The 22,029-nt window shown below is 42.3% G+C and overlaps 1 protein-coding gene across 1 annotated transcript; it reads right to left on the minus strand.

The window, feature by feature from the left end:
* Positions 1 to 8,447: 8,447 nt before the first annotated feature.
* LOC134179586 (transient receptor potential cation channel subfamily A member 1-like) lies at positions 8,448 to 22,029 on the minus strand. The gene is made up of 24 exons (XM_062646522.1): positions 21,786 to 22,029; positions 21,486 to 21,712; positions 21,316 to 21,423; positions 20,862 to 20,992; positions 20,057 to 20,087; positions 19,888 to 20,008; positions 19,684 to 19,817; positions 19,486 to 19,616; positions 16,848 to 16,896; positions 12,590 to 12,778; positions 12,422 to 12,520; positions 12,273 to 12,355; positions 12,059 to 12,217; positions 11,864 to 11,996; positions 11,635 to 11,801; positions 10,167 to 10,266; positions 10,043 to 10,093; positions 9,777 to 9,860; positions 9,648 to 9,718; positions 9,435 to 9,576; positions 9,322 to 9,378; positions 9,024 to 9,119; positions 8,771 to 8,967; positions 8,448 to 8,701 (listed from the first exon to the last, which is right to left on the minus strand). The coding sequence occupies exons 1-24, from the start codon at positions 22,027 to 22,029 to the stop codon at positions 8,593 to 8,595; spliced, it is 2,913 nt and encodes a 970-aa protein (XP_062502506.1). The 3' UTR covers positions 8,448 to 8,592.

The raw sequence follows: 22,029 nt of genomic DNA on the forward strand, positions 1-22,029 counted from the left end.
CAGTTGGGAATTAGAGGATGGTCCAGTGACTGGCGAGTGCACGTCATATCCGCATACTCGACTAATTGAACAAACAAACTCCAGCGCATCTCATTTCAGGCTGCCAAAGTCTTGTTTCTGGTCGTCGGCGGCAGTCTAGGCAAAGTCCAACTCGACCGGACAGCAGCATTTCACAACAATCTGAGACCGGCGTCGTGTCAATCGACGCGTTACAGACAGACATCCATCCATCTAAACAGAAGTTGGGGTTGGTACATTATAGTATAGGATAGTTTGGGGTTCAAATAGTAAACAATGAAACTTGCCTGCCTTTCTTTCTTATGTTTCTCTAGGTTTGTCATGAGACTATGACTCGTTTCAGTCGTTGGGGAGTTTCTGTGGTCTGGCAAACGGTCCATTGACTGTAACGATGCTCAGCGCTTTCCTGGTGGTCATTGATATCCACTAGGCAGGCTGTACCAAGTTCGCGGTCACCGTAATGCCTGCAATCTATATCAAATTGGCTAGTCATTGTGATCACAGTGTGGACTACACAGAAACATGTACCCTGCTGGGCTTACCTGCCAGGTTGGTGGGCACCCAGATGGGGGTAAAGACCCCACTTGCCCATCATGAAGGGGCATAACAACACAGGAGTTTTGGTTCTCTGACCATGATGGTTTGGGTTCAATCCCGGGTGGCAACAGCAATATAATGAAACAAGCCTGTTGGTTCTTTTTCACTGTCTATTTGGCTACGTCTGTGAGATTAGACTTGTTTCCGTCAATGAGGAGTTACTGTAATCTGGCATGGGGACCTTTGGTAATGAAGATCAGTGTTTTCCTGGCAGTCATTGATGTCTACTAGGCACACTATTAAGAGTTGGCAAAATCCTCGTTGCGCACACAACCAATGATCGATAAGCCAGTTACTAGCGCTATATGGATTACACAGAAATTTATACCTCTCTGGGACTTACCTGCTGGATTGGTGGTCACCCAGTTGAGGATAAAGACCCCACTTACTCTATCTAGAGGGTAATGATGACACAATGTTATAAGCCACTATAGCCTAGTGGTTAGAGTTCTGGTTCTCTGACCATGATGGCCTCGATTCAATCCCAGGTGGCGACAAATCTCGAGTGGCAACAACAATATAATGAAATGAGTCTGTTGACTCTTTCTCACTGTCTATTTGGCTACATCTGTGGGAGTAGACTTGTTTCCGTCAATGGGAAGTTTTTGAGATCTGGCATGGGGACTGTTGGCAATAAGGAATAGTGCTTTCCTGGAAATCATTGATATCTACTGGGTGTGCTGTTCAGAGCTGGCAAAATTCTCGTACAGCACGCAATCAAGAATCGGTAAGCCAGGTACTAGCGCCATATGGATTACACGGAAACATGGACCTCTCAGGAATTTACCTGCCGGGTTGGTGGGTGCCTAGTTGCGGGCAAAGACCCCACTCACCCTACCTAGAGGGTGATGACAACATAATAACAACCCGGATATTGATGGAGTCAAGGTTGTTTTCTGTATCGCTCATCACAGAGCCAACTGAGAAGTGCGTTCTCTGTCGGGAAACCAGAGCAGGGTTCGAAGAGTCGGCACCTGGAATCTCTATGGCCATTTGGAAGACCAGAAATGGTAGTACAAGTAGGGCAAATAGTCAAACAATCTCTTGTTCTGCGTCTGCTTTGAATTTGGCTTCAAACCCCGCTAGCGAGACTACCTATGCCCGAATCTACTATCTCATCTAGCAGAAGTGGCAACCCAACTAGACAGAAGTGGACATGACATATGAACAAGAAAGTACTACATTTGTTACTACCATGCGTGGTTGTCATGCAAGTTGTCTGGTTTCAGAAAATTCATGAGTCAGCTGTGGTTCTTGAATCCTTCTCTGACTGATGTCTCTGAACAGCATTTGGCAGACCAGAAGCGATATCCCCTAGCTTCTGAAAAACTGACTGAATCAGAGTCGGAAGAGATCAAGTGCGAGGCCGAACAGGATGGAACACAGGTCTCAGGTTTGTCATCTGTTACAACTGATTTTTGTGCTGGTGTGCAGATGTTGATATTAGATGCGTTTTCTGACTGACGTTTCAGTGAACACGCCTTCGCATGTCAATTCTGTATCACGGGAAACGGCTCCTTTGATGAGCTAGTCATTGTTCTGTCTGGAGACTACACATCTATAGCCTGCACTTTGGATTCAGTTCAGTGCAGAACTACTAAGAAATCACCATCCCCCTGTGACTGTGTGGACTGTGATCTGATGACCACACATCCTAGTATAGCTTCTCAATGAGAAAAAATGGAGACTCTGACTTCTCGAATCAGTTCAGTTCACTGCCAGACAAAGGGCAGTCTTTCACTTGATGGTGATGCTGTTGTAGTCTGTCGGGAGTTTCTTGATGAGCTACAGAAAGTCAGGCGAATTCCTGTCTGTGAGAGACAATGCCTTCCAAGGATCTCTGTGAAGAAGCTTATTGATGCTCTTAAGTGCAATCTTCAATTTAGTGGAGGGTGAACCTGATATGAGTGAAATCAGTTAGTTACCTGGTGTACACTGCTGCTTCACTAGTGTCCAAAAGGCGAGGCTCAAAGATGGCGAAGTCAACCAACTCTCAAACACCGACATGAAGACGAAGACTGGATATGGAGATTCTTGCACTTCGGCGGGCGATATCTCTGTTGCGGGAAGTTAGGAGGGGCTCATCGAGCATTCGTTTGTTACATGAGCTCCAACTGCTCCGGCATCAATTGAGCATTCCTCCTTTGGGAACTTGTGAGGTCACTATAAAAATCAACTGAAAATGGAACTGCAGTCCAAGGTTGAGTGAGCTAGGAGGCTCGAGAAGAATCGTAAGAGACTTCGCCAGAAAGGTTTGTTTCAACAGGATGCTGGGCGGATTTACATGGAATTGGGTAAGCGGACTATCCAGATCACTTCCTCACCATCCGAGTCAGAGATTGAGCAGTATTGGGGTGATATCCTAAAAACTGAAGTTTGTCGTAATGATTCTGCCTTCTGGCTGAGCGTCAAACTGGTAGGTCACCTATCTCAGGCAATAAGGTCACATTGTCTCAAGAGGATAGGGAACTGGAAGACTCCTGGATCAGATCAGGTTTATGGTTATGGGTCAAGCGCATTACGTGTCTTCATGATGACTTGACTCGTAACTACAACCTCCTGATTCAGGACCCGGATTCTGTGCCCGACTGGTTATCTCAGAGAACAACCACCCTGATACCTAAAGAATGACAAGATTGACCAGGCCAAAAATTACCGACCTATCACGTTGTCTATCTGTCTTCTACGAGCCATCACCTCAGTCGTCAGACAAGACAGAGGATTTCAGGGCATTTGGTTCAAGGAAACCTCATGGTATTGGAGCAGAAAAGTTGTCAGCAGTGTTCCTTTGGTGTAAAGGATCAGCTCTTGATTAACAAACTGCTTACCGAGGACTGTAAGCCCAGGCACAGGAGCTTGAGCATGGCTTGGGTGGACTACAAGAAAGTCTATGACAGCGTGCCACACAGCTGGTTACTCCAATGTCTTCAGCTGTATAAGATTAGTCCAGTCTTGTGCAGGTTCCTGTCATGTGTGATGAAAAGTTGGAAGACATCAATGGTACTTTCCTACGGGAACGGTGTCTTCAAGACAAGGGTCATGTGAATCAAGCAAGGTATTTCCAAGGCGACTCACTATCTCCTCTTGCCTTCTGTATGGCTCTTAATCTTCTCAGCGCGGAGTTACAAAGAACTGGTTACGGCTATTGGATGAGCACTGGGTGTGGTGAGACTGCCAAATGTCAGCTTGTCAGTCTCTACTTTACATGGATGATCTGTGCTGCTTGGCAAAAATCCTGATCAGCTGAAAGGATTGTTACACACAATGCGTTGTTACACACAATTCGTTCTTTCCCAACACCATCAACTGTCTGCAACCAGGACAAGTCTACAAGTATTTGGGTGTGGATGAGAGTAACGGTATCTAGCACAGCACTATGCGGGAGACGTTCCGTCGTGAGTACTTTCGCAGAGAGAAAATGGTTCTTCAGACCAAGTTGTACGGTCGGAACAAGATTTTGGCCATCAACGAGTTTGCATTGCCAGTTCTCACTTATGGTTTTGGTGTCATTCATTGGAGGACCCCGGACCTGCAGCAGCTTAATCGACGGACCAGGAAACTTCTCTCTATGCATGGTGTCCACCATCCTGCGGCATACATGACCGTCTGTATGCTCCGAGCACCAAGGGCAGATGAGGGTTACAACAGATCAAGTCAATATATCGGTCTTGCATTGTGGGGCTGGGCTGTTACCTTCGTAGCAGCTCTCAGCTCTTCATGCAAATGGTACAGGAGTGTGATGCTAGGAGGTCCTCTCATTCGATCCAAAGCATGGCCCATCAGTTTACTGCACAGCTGCAGGGGAATCTCTCTAAAGACAACAAGTCGCAGAGCCTGCATGTAGGTGGAACCATTCTGTCTGATGATGTCTTCGAGCAAGTGCCTCAGACAGATTCAAAACATTTCCGCACGTGCAGCGGTTCTCTTCGTGTACAGTCCTGGGGCAGAAAACCTATGCATGGTCAGTATTGGCGTCTTACTGAAAAACCACCTGTGGACATGAAAGAACCCTACAGATGACTAAAGTCATCGAATCTTCCTGCTGCAACCAAGGGACTGGTTGTTCCTGCTCAAGACCAAGCGCTTTGGAGTTGGTATTATGAGCGCAACATTCTGCATCAAGATATAAATCACACTTGCTGCTTGTGCAGTGTGAGACAGTTGACCACAGTGTGGCTGTAGTGCTTTGGCACTGATGGACTACACTGATCGACACAATCAGGTAGCCTATATAATCCACTGGGACACTTGTCGTCATTTTGGGGTTCCAATGGAAAGCAGATGGTACCAGCATCATTTTAATAGGCTTGTAGAGACGGACAACATCACTATGATGTGGGATACAGTCATCCCTGCTGCTAGGGAGATCGGTGCCAGTCGTCCTGACATCTGTTTCAGAAATAAGAAGACAAACACTTGTCTTCTTATTGATATCGGCTGTCCTGCTGATGGCAACATCTCCAGGAAACAGGCTGAGAAGTTGACGAGGTACAGTGACTTGCGGGTGGAGGTAAGCCTCAGGTGGCAGTGTCGGACACTGGTTGTTCCAGTGGTATTGGGAGCTTTGGGCACAGTGCACACAGGTATTGCACGATGGCTAGACATTATTCCAGGTCATCACAACCTGCAGCACTTACAGAAACAGTGCTTCTTGGATCCAGTTGGGTCCTACGTAAAGTCAGTCATGTCTTCTGTTTAGACAGCCATGATGGCTTAAGCACCTCTGAGGCAGGGTTTGCCTCCGGCGCTGACAAGATACGAACCGGAGTGATCTGGTTGAGCACGGCACACTAAACAAGCCACTATAGCCTAGTGGTTAGAGTTCTGGTACGCTGACCATGATGGCCTGGGTTCAATCCCGAGTGGCGACAGCAATATAATGAAACAAGTCTGTTGGTTCTTTCTCACTGTCTATTTGGCTATGTCTGTGAGAGTTGACTTGCTTCCGTCGATGGGAAGTTTCTGTGATCAGGCATGGTGATCGTTGTCAATGAGGATCAGTGCTTTCCTGGCAGTTATTGATATCTACTGGGTGTGCTGTTCAGAGCTGGCAAAATCCTCGTAGGGCACGCAATCAATGATCGATAAGCCGGTTACTAGCACCATACAGATTAGACGGAAATATGTACCTCTGGGACTTACCTGCTGGGTCGGTGAGTGCCCAGTTGAGGGTAAAGACCCCACTTACTCTACCTAGAGGGTGATGATGACATAATAATAATAATAATAATAACAATAACCCCTATGACATATCATAACAACAAACTAAGAAAGCTACAAGAACTACTTAGCATTAATGCCAAACTAACTCTAACTCTAAACACAAAACTACTACTCCTTTGAGCTTACTGCAAATACGTTCAATGTTTTCGCATCTAAAGGGTCTCAGTTTACCTGACCTTCCTACCCGGAATACACAGAATAGCAAAACAAATAAAAGAGAATATGACAAACAACATCTACTAATTCGAAAACTCTTCTGTATGTCTTGCTTGTTTTTATGGATAACATTTCTGCCACGTACAGTTTTGTAGAAACTTTGGCTTCTCTCCCATCCTACCTGTTGATGAGAAAACTAATGGTGTAAACATTCCATTTTCTGGCTCCCTAACTCATTCTCCATATTTCATTTCTTTTCATTTTCATATAGTCACAGTAGGCTAATCCTACCCTATAGAAAATCTTCATGCGATCGCATGAGATTCACATGAGAGTCTCTGGCAAATGTCGTTTATGCATGATAATTGGCCAATTTTGCAATCAGAGACTAGCTTGCAATGCGTTAGGCACGAGTTCCGCATGCAAATGTTGTGACCATATGTGAATTGCAATTTTGCATGCAGCGACTAGCTACCTCGCAATGCCTAATCATGAGTTCTGCACAAATTCCACAACACTTGGTCTACGTACACTGCTTCGGATAGATGTCGTATACGAAGACATACAAAGTAGCATCATTACTAGATGTATCAGTTACCTGCAGCGCATGACTGGGCTTCGGGTTTCCAACTATTCGTAGTGTAGTAGTTGAATGGTTACCCAGTTTGCGGCATGTTGAAGTTCAAAACATGGCAGCAACCACAAACCCTATCAAGCGATGCATTTATCGACCATATACTATCAATTAACGCGTTTAGAGACTAATCAGCTGCCACCCAAAGGCTGACAAAGATGTGACCGGTCTGCAACATCCGCAGCTGGATTGAGGAAGATCGAAATCAACAAATCGGCGTCAATCTCAAAAGGCAAAGCTGAACTAAAACCTTCACTGTAGCCAATCACAGTCACGCACTGTTCACCTACGCGGGCACTCAAGGACTCAACCGGCAGTTCAAAGGTTTATCTGTTTTGGCGGTGTACCGTATGCGGCTGCAGAGGACTATGTCTTCAGCACAGTCCAGTAACTGTCAAAGACGTGTCCCTATAGAAAAGGTACTGTGTTAAACCAGCTCCAGTAGCTGTTATCACACTGCATGACCTAACTCATTTCAAAACAGAAAATTCGATTGTTTCTTCATGCTAGAAATATAGAATGGAGCTGGGACTGAGCCTTCTGGAGAAGATTCGAAAGCCAAACTACTACAGGTACTTAGACAAGAGTCTTGCTTTCTTGTCTGTGTTACTGCAACTGTTTTATTAGAAAACGATGACATCTCCGAGTACAGGCCTACTGGTGAGGTCGCTCATGATAGTGATTCACAGCCTGAGCAAGAGAATCATCAGAAACCAAGTGAAAATGCAGCTTAATTACTGACAAGCACAGTGTAAAAAGAACGCAAAGACAGTTACAATGTTTCTTGTGGAAAGAATTTTTATACTGCGTTTTTTGCTAAGGTAGAGTGCAACTGTCAAATATCGGCTGGTAAATGAACAGTATGGTTAGAAGTATAATCAGAAATCCAAAAACGTTGGCAACTGTCATGCGGAAGTCCCAAGTATGTAAATGAGCTATGCATATGTGCGAGTCGACCCTTATCGCATGCATTTCGTAGGCAAGTCACACAAAAATTTTCTATAGGGTAAAGTAGCTTGCATGTTATATAGAGCATGCATTTGATAAAAACACACTGTCAATTAAGCTAATGCTGCCAAACTTCTTGTTAGAAAATGTCAAGTTGTGCCTGGTCTTCTGTAGTGGCTGTCTTGTATAAAAGAGTTTTCCCATAATAAGTGCAACTGAGGATCAATAGATACGCTAATGTACTGCAGAGTGTAGTACTATACAAGGCCTACTGTACATTCCAGTCCCCCTGTAGCATTGGTACGTAAGCAGTTTATCATAACATTGTTGTACGATTGTAATAATAGTTAATAATGTCTGGACAAATTTTAATATCAACATGTAAATAAACAATAACTAACTTAAGGAGCATTCCGGAGATATGCGATAGGCTGCTGGCTCCGCCTTTGGTCGCCAATGGAAAATCCATACAAGTACTAATCAAGTTGGGCATCTGGGTGCTATCTCAGAGCAAACCCGACAGATGTATGTTAGAAACGTTTCATAACTTAAAACTGACAAGGCCATTTCAAGAATTTCGCCCACTAAGTGAAGTGTTTTTTGTGCACCACCAGATGACGCGAGTCTTACTAACACAATCACGTTCCTGGAAATGGTCTTTCTGTTGTTTCCGTCTCTCCAAGCACGGTGGAAACCGTCGTGTTACCCTGTTACCTACAGACCGTCTATAGACTGACTCTTCCTGCGATCTATTTCCATCGGGCAAAATTTGAGAGAATCGATGTTTTGTGAGATTCGTTGGCATTGAAGGCAATGGACGCTGTCGTTGATCGTATTCTAACTGTTTAGAAGACACTCATCTGTACGCAGGAACACTTCGCGAATGCAGCCTCGATCAACGGACCTCGCTATTTCGGTTGTGCAATACGCTGTGCACTAAAAGCTGCGCAGTTCTCCGGAGTGTTCCTTTGACATTTAGCATCAGTAACAATACCAAAAAACGTTGGTACGGTTTATCACTCATTAGCATTATGCAGTAGGTAACAAACCATGTTTACAATCACCTGAAGCATGGTCTTCACCATAGATAGCATCATCACAATGTAAGTTCCTATATGTGGCAACCTAAACAACAGCAATGAGTAAGCACATTTATAATTTCATTCTCAACTTTCACTGATCAAACATACGTACCTTCGAATGTTAAAAAGCATAACAAGCCAGCTCATAAATACAGTCACAGCAGTCACTTCCCAAATTAGAGTCGGGCAAGGTTCATTTGGGATGTCAAAATCATGAAAGTACAAATGAAATGGATCCAATAAGAACATAGTCATTGTATACACTGCCATCTCACAAACATTCGGCAGCGTCATAAAATAAGCAGGACCCTATGCAGTCAATTTGTGATAAAATGCAATAACCTAATTCATGAGCAGTAACTCACTCGGTACCACATTGGTATTAGCTCCTTTAACAAGCAGATCAAAGTAGTTACCAGCAAAGCAATTCTCAGTGCTTGATTATCGTAGCAAAACAATTGCTGCATCATCATAACACCCAATATATAGTATAAAGCAGCCTTATTTCAAACATTATCAAATAAGCTTAATTTTCCTGGTCTATTACAATAGATTTACTACAACTGTCATGCACAAGACCAAATCATGCAATTAAGCCTATAAGTGACGACATTTGAAATAAAACAAAACTGATTTTCATAACTGCATGTAATCAATTTGTACCATCTCAGAATCATTAAGAGAAGTCCTGTTGTCCTTCTGTACTCCATGAAGAATGTCCTGCAGTAAACCAAATCTTGTCATACCATACAGTCACTGTAAAACAACAAACACACTTGAAGACGTTCCAGATAGTGATGATGTTCCAGAGGATGTGAAGAGTATGCAGGAAAGAATATCACCACAGTCATCAGAAGTAACAAGAAAACAAGATACATTGCAATATTTCCCACAACAATGGCTGCTCCAAACTTCCGCCTACACAATTAAATTTCATGAAATTCCATAAATGACTATAATAAAAGACACACATGCATAAAATTAATTACCATTTGCTGTTAAGAAATTCTACACACAATGGATGTGATAAAAGAGCTGTGTTGTTCAGTTTCACCATAGCCTGACAGGACAAGCAATACCATGGTTTAATATTAAACAATGCATCTAGTGTAGAATACTTTGAGAAGACGAACTGATGCTTTTGCATGTATATGGGACAATGAATCAGTGATGCCTAGCATGTACGTAAAGTTGAAATTCCTCTAATTAAAAATCACATATACAATCAACAGTGATGACATAAATGTCTTGAACATGTAACAAACATGTAAAGCATACACACGCACATGCATACACACACACACACACACACACACACACACACACACACACACACACACACACACACACATGCACACACATGCACACAATGTTGTAGCCATACTTTTACAGTCGTTTTGTATGTAGTGGTAGTCACACAACGGTCCATAACAGTCTGCAATAGATACACCAAAACACCATGTATTTAAATGTAGCATTATAAGCACCTAAAGAAACAGTAGATATACTCTTGCAACTTCGGGCATTGTTTCCACCATCCTTTGAAGCTGAGTTGACTTTGATTTGCCTTTAGCTGTCTTTTTATAATGCTGCATGGTTTCTTCCCACCTACGGTCCAAATCTATAGCTATAACAGCTGGGAACCATATCTTTTTTATATGCATCTACAATCTAACTAAGACCATATTTCTTCAAATAATGGCCGCCCTCGAATAGAAGACGCCCTTGAATCAGGACGCCCTCAAATAGAAGCCACAGCTGAAGAGACTTGTTAAAAATAGAGGCTGCACTAGTCTGCAAAGTTACTGGCCACTCCCATATCATATGCTCTTGATGCTGCCGCATCAATCTCATCCTATTACGTGCACTCGTCTATCAATTATAACATAATAGTTGTGGCATTTACAGCTAAACCTGCTGCTGTTAGGCTCGAGTGTCCAGCCGGTCATCTCTCCCGGCAGAGGAGAAAAACCAGCTGGAGACATTTACCACTAAAAGAAAACGACTCTATCCTCCAATCAGGATTTTACACGTTTGGTTAGTGTTTGTGCATGCACGTGCATTCACAATAAATGCTGATAGCAACATCCGTTGCTATTGGCTCTCTGCTAATGCATTTGTAACTGAGTAGTCAATTGCTTTTACCATCTGATATCACATTTTGTTAGCCTGTGAGCTACACCTGCATGTTGTCTTCTCAATTCTTACTGTGAGGAATAGGCAGCACATGTAAAACAACTTCTAGTCGCTCAGGATGTCGTACGTTGTATGCACTGAATGAGTCCATCTACAAAGCGTGGTATTTGCAATTAATTAATTAACGCAGGGTGACCTGCAGAGATATAATTTGCGTACGTTGTAGTTGACCTTTGGTTGGCCAGCCTCTGCATGTGGTAAGCTCTGAGTCTAGGGCTCTTAGAACAAGAAACAGACAACAAGAAGAGTTAGAAAGAGTCGACTTGTTGTTTGTAGACTTGGATGACACATGTCGACACTGCAGGCACTTGCGTCAGAGCAAAATTACAGCAAAGAGCCAATAGTGACATGCATCCCGATCGAGGATGCCCAAACATTGAACAGCCGACTCTCTGATTGGAGGATAGAGAGTCGGCGGCTCGTTTGAGTGGCGAATGTCTCCAATCGGTCTTTCTCCTCCTCGGGGGAAGGGGGAGACCACCTCGTTGGACACTCGAGTCTACCTTCAAAGTGTCCACTTACGTGAACAGAAAAATGTGATGTTCAAGTACCAACGTCTCTAGGTGACTTAAGAATAGAGGCCGCCCTTGAATACAAACCACCCTCAAATACAAACCGCCCTCAAAATACAAACTGCCCTCGTTTAGAGGATGCAGTTCCGCAACCTTGTTAAAATAGAGGCCGTGACCACTATTCAAAGAAATACCGTAATATTCACCATCTGCACACGTTTAGTTCAAGTGCTAAGTAAGTTAGCTATCTGATTACATAATACTATACCTTTTATGCTTCACAATGGCAAAGCAGCAATCCGGCAGTTCCAAGTCAATAGCCAAATCAAGGCAATTTTGTCCGATGTAGTCATCTGTAATGGTTGCACCATAATCAAGCAAGAACTCAACAACTTCAGGATGGTTCTTGGCTACTGCTAAATGCAGAGCTGTGGTCTAACACAATAAAAATCTTCACATTACTTACTTAACTCAGAATATCATGACAAATTGTCAACCTTCTCAATATCAGGGCTGTTAACGTCAATGGAAGACTCCTCAATAATGGGAAAATTTGCTAAAAGAACCTTCATAGAATCCAAGCACCCACTAAAAGCTGCACAATGAAATGCAGTTCGTCCATCACGATCCCTATAAGCAAAATATTGCATATAAGGTAATGATGTATTGAATCAGTCACAGCCAATTAATACATAGTCAATGTTGCTCCATCTGTTATCAAAGTCCTTACAATGTTTTCACGACCGTAAACACAAGCTATGTGAAGTGGTGTCCTACCACATCCATCAACTGCATGAATGAGTCGAGGTGCAAATGAAGAAAGCAGTTTGACAATACCAACATGCCCTCGCCTATGGCAACATAAAATTCACAATAACTGTACAGATGTTAATTTTTGAGATTAACCCTGCAGCCAAATGCAGCGCAGTTGCACCATTCTTGTCAACAGCATCGAAACTAGCTCCATAATCAACAAGCAAAGACACGCTCTATACAAGTAAGACCAGAATACCAATAGGGAAAAATAGATGAATGCAATGCTGTGTAAAGCAAACCTTTTTTTGCCCAAACTGTGCAGCATGATGAAGAGCAGTAGCACCTCTAATGTCTTTAGCTGATATAAGCTTATCAAAACCAGGCTTGTCTTGAAGCACCTGTCAGTTAATTAAATAGAAGTTGAAGAATCACGGTATACATTATTAACACTCTAGTATAGTACATACCTTCATCAAAACATCTAGCGTTGTTGTGTGACCAACAGCATACTGCAACACATTCATACCACATTCATCTGTTTCCATGTAGTCAACGCCACAGAACAACAATTCTTGAACAACATTGCTTGAACCAAAACCAGAGGCAATAAGTAAAGGTGAGACACCATTCAATGTCTGTCTTGACAAACTGGCACCCTAAAATGCCACCAGCAAAATGATTGCTCTATTCTCTGCTCAATCTCAATGTTACAATGCAGCACATTTTACTTTACTTTCTCGTTAGATATATACTGCTCCATTCAATAAGCAAATCAACTTCATTCAGTTAATATTACCTAAATTATGGTTGGGAGGTGTTCATAAATCACCAGAGTGTGACAGCTTCTTGAGAATAATTAACCAAGGCGATGCCGGGGCTAATTATTGAGAGCAAAGCCAAAACTTTGTACTCCACATGATGTTGCTGAATGGCAAAGAAGCCAAATTTGATGCAGACGAAGATGATCTGACAATACCAAGGAGAAGAAGAGACATCGGAAACAGGACAGCAAGCAAAGGTTTTCTGAGAGTGTTGCATGAGAAGATGTAAACATCTTTAAATCTATTTGAAATTGCTAATCACTTTAAAAGGTAAATTGACTAATTCTACAATTTGGTTCAATTTACAGTGTTACGTGATGACTTGCATAAGGTTTTCTTAATGCATATTGATCAGTCAATATACAGCTACTTTGACAGATTAATATACAGTTGTGGACCAGTCAATTACATTTTGCTGTTGCATTGCTAGGCTGGCGGTGATTAATAACGGAAAAGATATGGCATGAGTTGTCCAATTAATTACAAGTACCCAATCACACAAAAATATATATTATGTTTGAGATAAGTCAGTCTAAACCAAGTAATAGCTATGTTCATGATGCCTAAACCTTAATTTGTCACATTGGTTGGTTTTCTCTTCTAAAGAGCATTCCTCACAGGGAAACTCCAACATAAATACAACCTGATCTCAAAATGTAGGCTTTATTGTGAAACTTCATGCTGCGCTACTTTCAAGCAAACAGTTGCTTTAGTAGTGAAGAAAACGCGAGTTAGGTACAGAGCATGCACCAGGCTGACACGTCAGTGACGCTAAGCTCCGCCTACACCAAATGAATTGCCTGCATAGCTCAGCTATCTTGCCAGTAAACTACATGCTCACTAAACGGGAATGGTAGCTATAGAGAGAGCTTAATTGTGTTTTAAGGACTTAGAAGAGCTCTTTGTAACAAGAGTAGGATGCTAGAGGCTGTTTTCTCCCACCAGACTTGACCCTCTCCTCTCACAGGAGATCACAGTAGATGAGACTAGCGCAATAAAACTCAATGGTAATTAGCGTCAGCCTTCGATCTATTAATTTACAAGGAAAAACATGCACAAGGTTCAAGCATGTCAAGGAAGCGTAGACGTTGTACAGGGACTATTCTGTTCACGGGGATTATTCTGTTCACGGTGACTCCTATTCTGTCCATATTTGCTCCTATTCTGTTCATATTTGCTCCTATTCTGTTTACCGGGGACTGTTTTGTTCACGCAATTTAAACCCACCCAGCAAACTATTCGGTAAACAGGATAGTCCCGCTATAGCGGGAACTACTCTGTTTACAGCGACTATTCTGTTCACAACAACTATTAATTCTGCATGTTCACACCAGCCATGCAGTGTTCATGGCGACTATCCCGTTCACAAGCAACTATCCTGTTCATGGCAACTATCCTGTTCACAGCAACTATTCTGTTCTCGGCGTCTATGACTATTCTATTCACAGCGACTACCTATTCTGTTCACGGGCGACTGTTCTAGCTGTTCACAGCAGCTGTTCTGTTCACAGCATATTCTGTTCATGGTCGACTATTCTGTCTACGTGAACAGAAAAGTCCCCGGTGAACAGGATAGTCTCCGCTATAGCGGGGACTATCCTGTTCATGGCGACTATTTTGTTCACAGCAACAATTCTGTTCACGGCGACTATTCTGTTCACGGCGACTATTCTGTTCACGGTGACTATGTGTTCACGGTGACTATGTGTTCACAGGCGACTATCCTGTCAACAGCAACTATCCTGTTTACGGCGACTATTCTGTTGGCGGGCGACTATCCTGTTCATGAAGACTTCTGTTCACAGGTGACTATCTTGTTTATGGCAACTATCCTGTTCACGGCCGAGGACTATTCTGTTCACGGTGACTATCTGCATGTTCACGAGAGGTTCATTTACTAGCTAGACACTTTTGCTCATTGCCAACAGTCCATATGTGCAATACTTACTGTACTCTAGCTCTTGCTCAATTTATCTATCTAGCTAGGACGCCTGGTTGTACGGTACGCGGCTAGCTGACAACACTATGATATTGTAGACTCTTCCAATGTGCTAGCCATGTACGGTACAGCCAGGTGTCCTAGATAGATAGATAAATTGAGCAGAGCTAGAGTACGATAAGTGTTGCACGTATGAATCGACTGTTGCATGACAATAAATGAGCAAAAGTGTCTACCTATAGTAAACAGAATCTCTGGTGAACATGCAGATAGTCACCGTGAACAGAATAAAGTCGCCGGCTGTGAACAAGATAGTCGCCCGTAAACAGAATAGTCACGCCGTAAACAGGATAGTACCGTGAACAGAATAGTCGCTGTGAACAGAATACTCGCCGTGAACAGAATAGTCCCCGCTATAGCGGAGCCTATCCTGTTCACAAGGAGACTTCCTGTTCACGTGAACAGAATAGTCGCCCGTGAACAGAATACGCTGTGAACAGAACAGTTGCTGTGAACAGCTAGAACAGTCACCCGTGAACAGAATACGTAGTCGCTGTGAATAGAATAGTCGTAGACGCCGTGAACAGAATAGTCACTATAAACAAGATAGCCGCCGTGAACAGGATAGTCGCCGTGAACAGGATAGTCGCCATGAACACTGCATGGCTAGTGTGAACATGCAGAATAGTCGCCCTGAACAGAATGGACCACACTAGGGTGAGTTCAAATTACACGAACAAAATAGTCCCCGATGAACAGAATAAAAGCAAATATAAACAGAATAGGAGCAAATATGACAAGAATAGTACCCGTGAACAGAATAGTCCCATGAACAAAATAGTCCCTGTACAGACGTTCTCTTCGAGAGACCTGCATAGGCAGACACGCCCCTTCTTGTCGTTGTCTAGCCCTATGTTAACATCAAATTTAGGTAGCAGTCCGGTGTGCTCAGCTTTGGCGATCAGCATGGCTTCTAGATGCCTCATGAGCCACGATAGAGGATTTGAGTACCCAGGAATGACAAAGGGGGTATATTGCCATGATCACAAGTCTACACACTGTGCAGGGTGTAAACAACTTACGTGTACAGTACTAGCTACACCGTCTTCATCATTGCTCTGGGTTAAAAGTTTAAGGCTCAACTAAAGCCATTCTGTACTTGTAACACTTCGCCCAGCCACTGTTTGAAAGGGTGTGTCCGCTTACTCTATAGCTATCATTCCCGTTTAGTTTTCCTGTAGTCTAGTGGCAAGATAACTGAGCTACGCATGCAATTCATTTGGTGCAGGCGGAACTTAGCACCAATGACGTGTCAACCTGGCACACGCTTCGTGTACCTAACCCGTTTTCTCCTCTACCAAAGCAACTGTTTGCCTGAAAGTAGCACAGCATGAAGTTTCACGATAAAGCCTACATTTTGAGATCAGGTCGTATTTCCATTGGAGTTCCCCTCTAACTGGAATGTTTGTCTGCTACTGTAGGCATGACCGCCGGTCCGGTTATTTCTGTGGTCTCAAATTACTGTGATTGAGAATCTAGACAAAAGTAATTACTGCAAATTAAATTTCTGCGTTTCAACTACAATACGGTACTGGTATACACATGTGCATGTCTGCACAGTGACTGCCGGAGACTCCAAGGATAGGCCTAAATATCTGCAGATTTTATTTGTGCACTCCATGATTGCAAAATTCGCAGAAATATCACAATCACAGAAATAACCGGTTACACAGCATCTCAAACTCATGTCAGTCAAAAAAGATAATTGTGTACGTGGCCTTGTAAAACAACAGACCTAGCCCAATTACACAAGTGTGGTTACATGCAGACTACATAGTTGTATTATCAGATTTTCTGGCCATATTAACCAACATTGCATTGTACAATGAAGTTTTCAGTACAAATTTTCACCCTATTAAACAGCAATCTGGAAAGCAAACTACAAATTTAGTGATAAAAACCAACCTTGCTGTGTAGAAACTTCAGTGCATCAACGTTGTCATATTCTGCTGCTCTGCAAAAGAATTAAATCTCACAGCATATTCTACTGTATTATCACACACAAGGGTCAAAGCAAGTGAGCATGGGAGTGCTAATCAGTAGAAAAACATTAGATGAATACATGCAAACACTGTCTTTGCTATGCCGCATACTGTAGACATGAAAATCTTGCGACAATAATATTTGGCAAGATGGTTCAAAACATGTATTTTTAAAATTTTGGTAAACACTAATATTTTGGGCAACATATGCCTTCTATCAACGTATGAAATTATCCAGATTTACACGGTATATTCCTTTCTCCCTCACCGTAGGTCTGAAATTTTGATGCTAGTATCATGGGCATGTGGAGACAGATAGAACACATCTAAGTGGAAGTCTAAGGAAACCTTCACCAATACAGGGCACTAGATGATGCAAGAATTATGATGACCACAAATATAGCTTTAATGAATAAAGAAGCACTACAGTGCTAAACCCTCGGTCAGTGTATGCAATCACACATCTTGTCACGTGATAATTTTTGCATACAGAGGTTTTAGCCCAACCAACTGGTCTCAGCTACGGTTTCCAAGCATTCGTGTAAACAAAAGATGACAAGTGTGTAACTCGTCTCCAAACTTGCATACTTACAGGTCAGTCGCTTTGTCCGACAAACAGACGTGCTGTCATGGACAAGGCACGTTCCCCTTCCAAATTCCTGTGGAGTGCCAAATTTTTGTTGCAGACGACACTACTGATTTTTGCAACAACACCGCTCAGCCACACACACCAAAAATTCAAGCTGTCCGACTGCAGAAACCACTATGCGGAAACACTGTGGAAGCAAAATGTTACAAGTCAGGTACAGCTACATGTACTGCATAGCACCTGAATCCAGCACCTTCTCTCTCTAGACGCCTTCTTGTTGTTGGGAAAACATGCACATGCAAATGTAGACTCAATTGTGGCAGTTGTTTCCAAATCCTTATGTAAAGCAAAGGACTAAACACCATGTACAGAATGGATGCCCAATGGCCGAATTCTCATAACACAGCTACGAAACAAAGAGAGGTGGAGCCTAATCATGACATCATGTTCATCTATCGGTCAGTAATGACACTACTTTTCTTGTCTATTGGTCAAAATAGCTTCATTTGCATCTATGCTAATTGAGTATAAATACTGTCATACGTCCAGTTGGACACCAGAGGACTACTGTACCCTTAGCCCGGATATCCAGGCCTTGGATAAAAACTTCATAGAGCTATTAATGACTACAGCCGATCTGCTGTGGCAGTAATGCATATGGATCAATTTGCAACAAATTTTTGTGCATTAGGTATGCATATAGTGAGAATATGCAGCGGGATGGCCAACTGTATTCACCCATAATATCGCCCATACCGAAATAATGCCCATGCCCGTATGTGGATGCCCATATGCAGCAGGTCAGAACTTTCAGCCTGAAAAACGCCCGTAACCAAGTATTTGCCCAAGATACACATGAGCAGAATAAACAAAATGATGTCCGCAGAAACATCCGTCTCCGTATATGTGTGTTTGATGAGTGTTGAGTAAGAATGCTTACCGCAGACTCATTTCTTCGTTGCAATAACTGACACTGATGCTGTTGACGCACATCAGGCCAAAACTCTGGTTTGCATGTGTAGTGTTTAGTTTCTGTGCGTATGATGATGCTGCACAGATAACAGTACCTTTGATCTTGCAAATGGATAATTGCAAGCATTTGCGTATTTCTGTCTTCAAGTGTTTAGATGATGACTGGCCAAACGACAGCATTTTGCAATCATGTACACGCCTGAAACCAAACTAAAGCCCGTGGCCTTAGTAGACACTCGGAAAAGTGTTTCTTTTCTATATGCCCAGGGTTTACTACAAACAAATACTGTATTAACAAATTTAACTTTAGCAGGTCTTTTGTCAATTGCCAAATCAGCAATTGAAATTGTTGACAGTTTTCTGGTCTATGGTATCTCATTGTCTTGTCGTCATATTCCATTGCAGGGTTCTAGCCAGGCATGCTAAGGCGTAGCAGCCCGCTACTCCTTCAGAGACTACCGCTATGCCTTCAACATACTGGCTAGGCATAGATAGTGTCTCTGTTCATACCTGTGAAACATTTACCAACAGTGATAATGACAGAGAAGGTGGAGACTTGTCAATCATGAGTCTCTAATTGCATACCTATAGTATTGTAATTGGATTTTTGCCTACTAATTAAGTTAATTAAGAATGTAATCCATACCCTACTATGAGTCTGTCTCAATGTGATTTGTAGAAGCTGAGTTTCAGTCAGTACACCAAAACAAACGGTTTACAAAAGGTATGATCCTAAACCAGTCCCCAAAACAGTGTAAAATTTTATTTCATAAATTTTCAGACAACACCTACATGCCACGCCCACATGCCAAACTCATGTGACACATCCATACTGCTACGCCTTTCAACAATACTGGCTAGAACCCTGCATTGTTTAATTTTGATGCAGATGGCGTGCCATTTTGCATGTCTGTGCACACTCATGCATGAATAAGCAAATGCATGCAACAAATACAGATCCAACCATATCTATAGTCAAGACTAATACAGCAAAGCTCACTTGTGCACAGGCGTTAAGCCACTGTCATTGGCAGCATTGCACAGCCATGGATCAGCATATACTAACTGATGCAAAACTGGAACATTCCCTTTACAGCATGCAATGTGAGCAGCTGTCAAACCTAACCCATTCTGAAACAAAAACCATTTGCAAAGCAATTAACTCAAACCAATACAAAGGCTAAGATTGAGTATTTACCTTAGTTCGTCTACTGATACCTCTGCTCAGCAGATAAACAACAATGTCAACCTTGCTGCCTTCCACAGCAAGATGCAACAAAGAGCTGTGAGTAGGACCAGAAACACTTTCCAACATTTCTGCAACTGGAAGTCCTAAATATATAGAAAACCTCACATAGTTTTATCAACTAAGCGTATAATTACTTCTGTTACGATCACTTGCCTGAATCAGTTCTGTAGGAAAAGAAGATGTCAACCAGTAGCAATGAACCAAACCTTACAGCCATTCCCACTGGTGTTGAACCCTCCCTGTCTTTAGCCAAAGGATCAGCACCATGTTGCAGCTAAATAAAAGGCAGAACGTCAGAACAAAATGATAAACCCTCCATTACACATTCACATTTGAACGAAGAATCATAATTCCTATATACCAAAAATGTCAACTTGACAGAATAATCTCTGTGTTTTATTTCTTTTATTTATTTATTTATTTATTTACTTATCTAATGCACTCATACAGTAATTACAAGAAACAGATTGAATTCAGTGCTGTCAACTGACAGGCAACAACTTTTCGGCTATGTGTTTTACAACAAGTGATCGTACATATAGAGTCCTGCATCCAATATGGAACATTTTCAAATTTTGACGTTGATGCTGAATTTCAAAGCACAGTTTATTTCTAATTTAATATAAAATGATAAACCAAGCAATTCATTGATCAGGTGCATTTAATTGATTTGACTTAATTCCTCCATTAAACATTACATGCAGATGCACCAATGTATTCAATAGGAACACGTCTCTTCTACTAATTGCCATATATGCACTTTGATGCGTTTATTTCTTCTCTACAAAGTTGACCACAGTCTTTACTAATTCTTCTTACTGTGGGCTTTAACAAAGCTCAGTCTTACTTCGTTTACTTCTTGCACGGCTTCCAATGATTGATGGTGTCCATAACAGGGCGTCCCTCTAATCTAATTATATAAAGTCACTTTCCTCTACGCAAAGATTAGATAGGCATGCAAAACAGTTGTTCTGTCTGTTTCTGTGCATCTATAGACTATACAGAGACACCATGACATTGCATGACATTGAATGCATAATTATGTATTCAAAAGAAAAAACATTGCTTTATACGAAAGTATATCAATGGCCCTCTTTGAGGTAGACACTGTACACTCCACTCCCCACTGTTCACTGAGATCTCTCCCTGTCATGCCACCTTCTGCTAATTCCTCATATTTCAATGACTTTTTACGTTTATTGTTGACAGGAAACTCGCTATTCCCTCCTTCTGTGCTTTCTGTACATCCAGCCCTCAGCTGGCATTACGGATGGAATGGGTCCCAACGTGACATTCATAGGTTCGCTTCCGCTGATAATGTAAAAGTGAGAGTTATCTAATTATGTTTGGCATGTGGTTGTAACTAGCCACTCCCAAAGTCCATAACATCAATTAAATATTCAAACCATCCTATTTGAAAGCAAACCCCAGTTGTTATACAAAACCACCATGGTACTGATGCAGCTGTTCTTTTCGTCTGTGCCTTCCTACCACTCACTGCAGACTACGCTCTAGATTAGTGATCCACAATCACACTGTCATTAATTTAATTACACATTCAAATTAATTACACATTCTGACCAGAAGCTTCACAATATTTTGCTCAGAATCCAAAACCGCTACATGCAGTGGTGTCCTATCGTTTGGTCCAGGCACATTGACTGTATCGACAGATAACTGCAGGACCAACTTGAAACAACAACGTTCATTTTGTTACGCCATTAATTAAGATATTTGCAACTAGAAATTACCTCCACTAGACTCTTTGTTTTGGTCTGAACAGCAAGATACAGTGCCGTTCGTTTCTTGTTGTCTTTACGTGTAGCATCAACATTGACTTTGCTGGAACCAAACCTAGAGCTGCGCTCAGATCCACGCGATTTTAGATCAACTAGAAGCTGAACGATAGCCTCCTGCCTATTTTCAACCGCAAGATGAAGAATCGTTCGATCCATTTCGTCAGCTGCGTTCAACTCATCTAACATTAACAACAGGAAACACATAAAGGAGGCTGAATTCACTCTTCTAGAGAAGGCAAGCAGCAGACGCACCGTTGGAGGTCTTCGGTAGTCGTTTGACAAGCTCGTCAACATAGCCGAACGACGCCAATTTATGGAGAGAGGTGTCAGACGAGCTTACCATCGAAGTTGTACGTGTAGATCCTCTCTGTTGTAGATGAGAATGTGTCTCTTGATTTACGTCGAGTGAAGGAGTCGAAACCGTAACGAGGGAATCGACAGTGACCAGAGCTCGACGCAGGGTGTCGCTGGTCCTCCTGTTTTGCTTCACGTCCAT

Source organism: Corticium candelabrum, chromosome 5 (genome assembly GCF_963422355.1).
Source record: "Corticium candelabrum chromosome 5, ooCorCand1.1, whole genome shotgun sequence".
In the NCBI taxonomy this organism is placed as follows: domain Eukaryota; kingdom Metazoa; phylum Porifera; class Homoscleromorpha; order Homosclerophorida; family Plakinidae; genus Corticium; species Corticium candelabrum.

Excerpts from the sequence above, each read along its gene's own strand:
- LOC134179586 (XM_062646522.1), bottom strand. The coding sequence starts at position 22,029 with ATGGACGTGAAGCAAAACAGGAGGACCAGCGACACCCTGCGTCGAGCT. Across the intron at positions 20,088-20,861 it reads GGGAGAGATCTCAGTGAACA|GAATTATGATTCTTCGTTCA; the intron begins GTGGGGAGTGGA and ends TTTGGTATATAG. Across the intron at positions 9,861-10,042 it reads CATACAAAACGACTGTAAAA|AGGAATTTCAACTTTACGTA; the intron begins GTATGGCTACAA and ends ATTTTTAATTAG.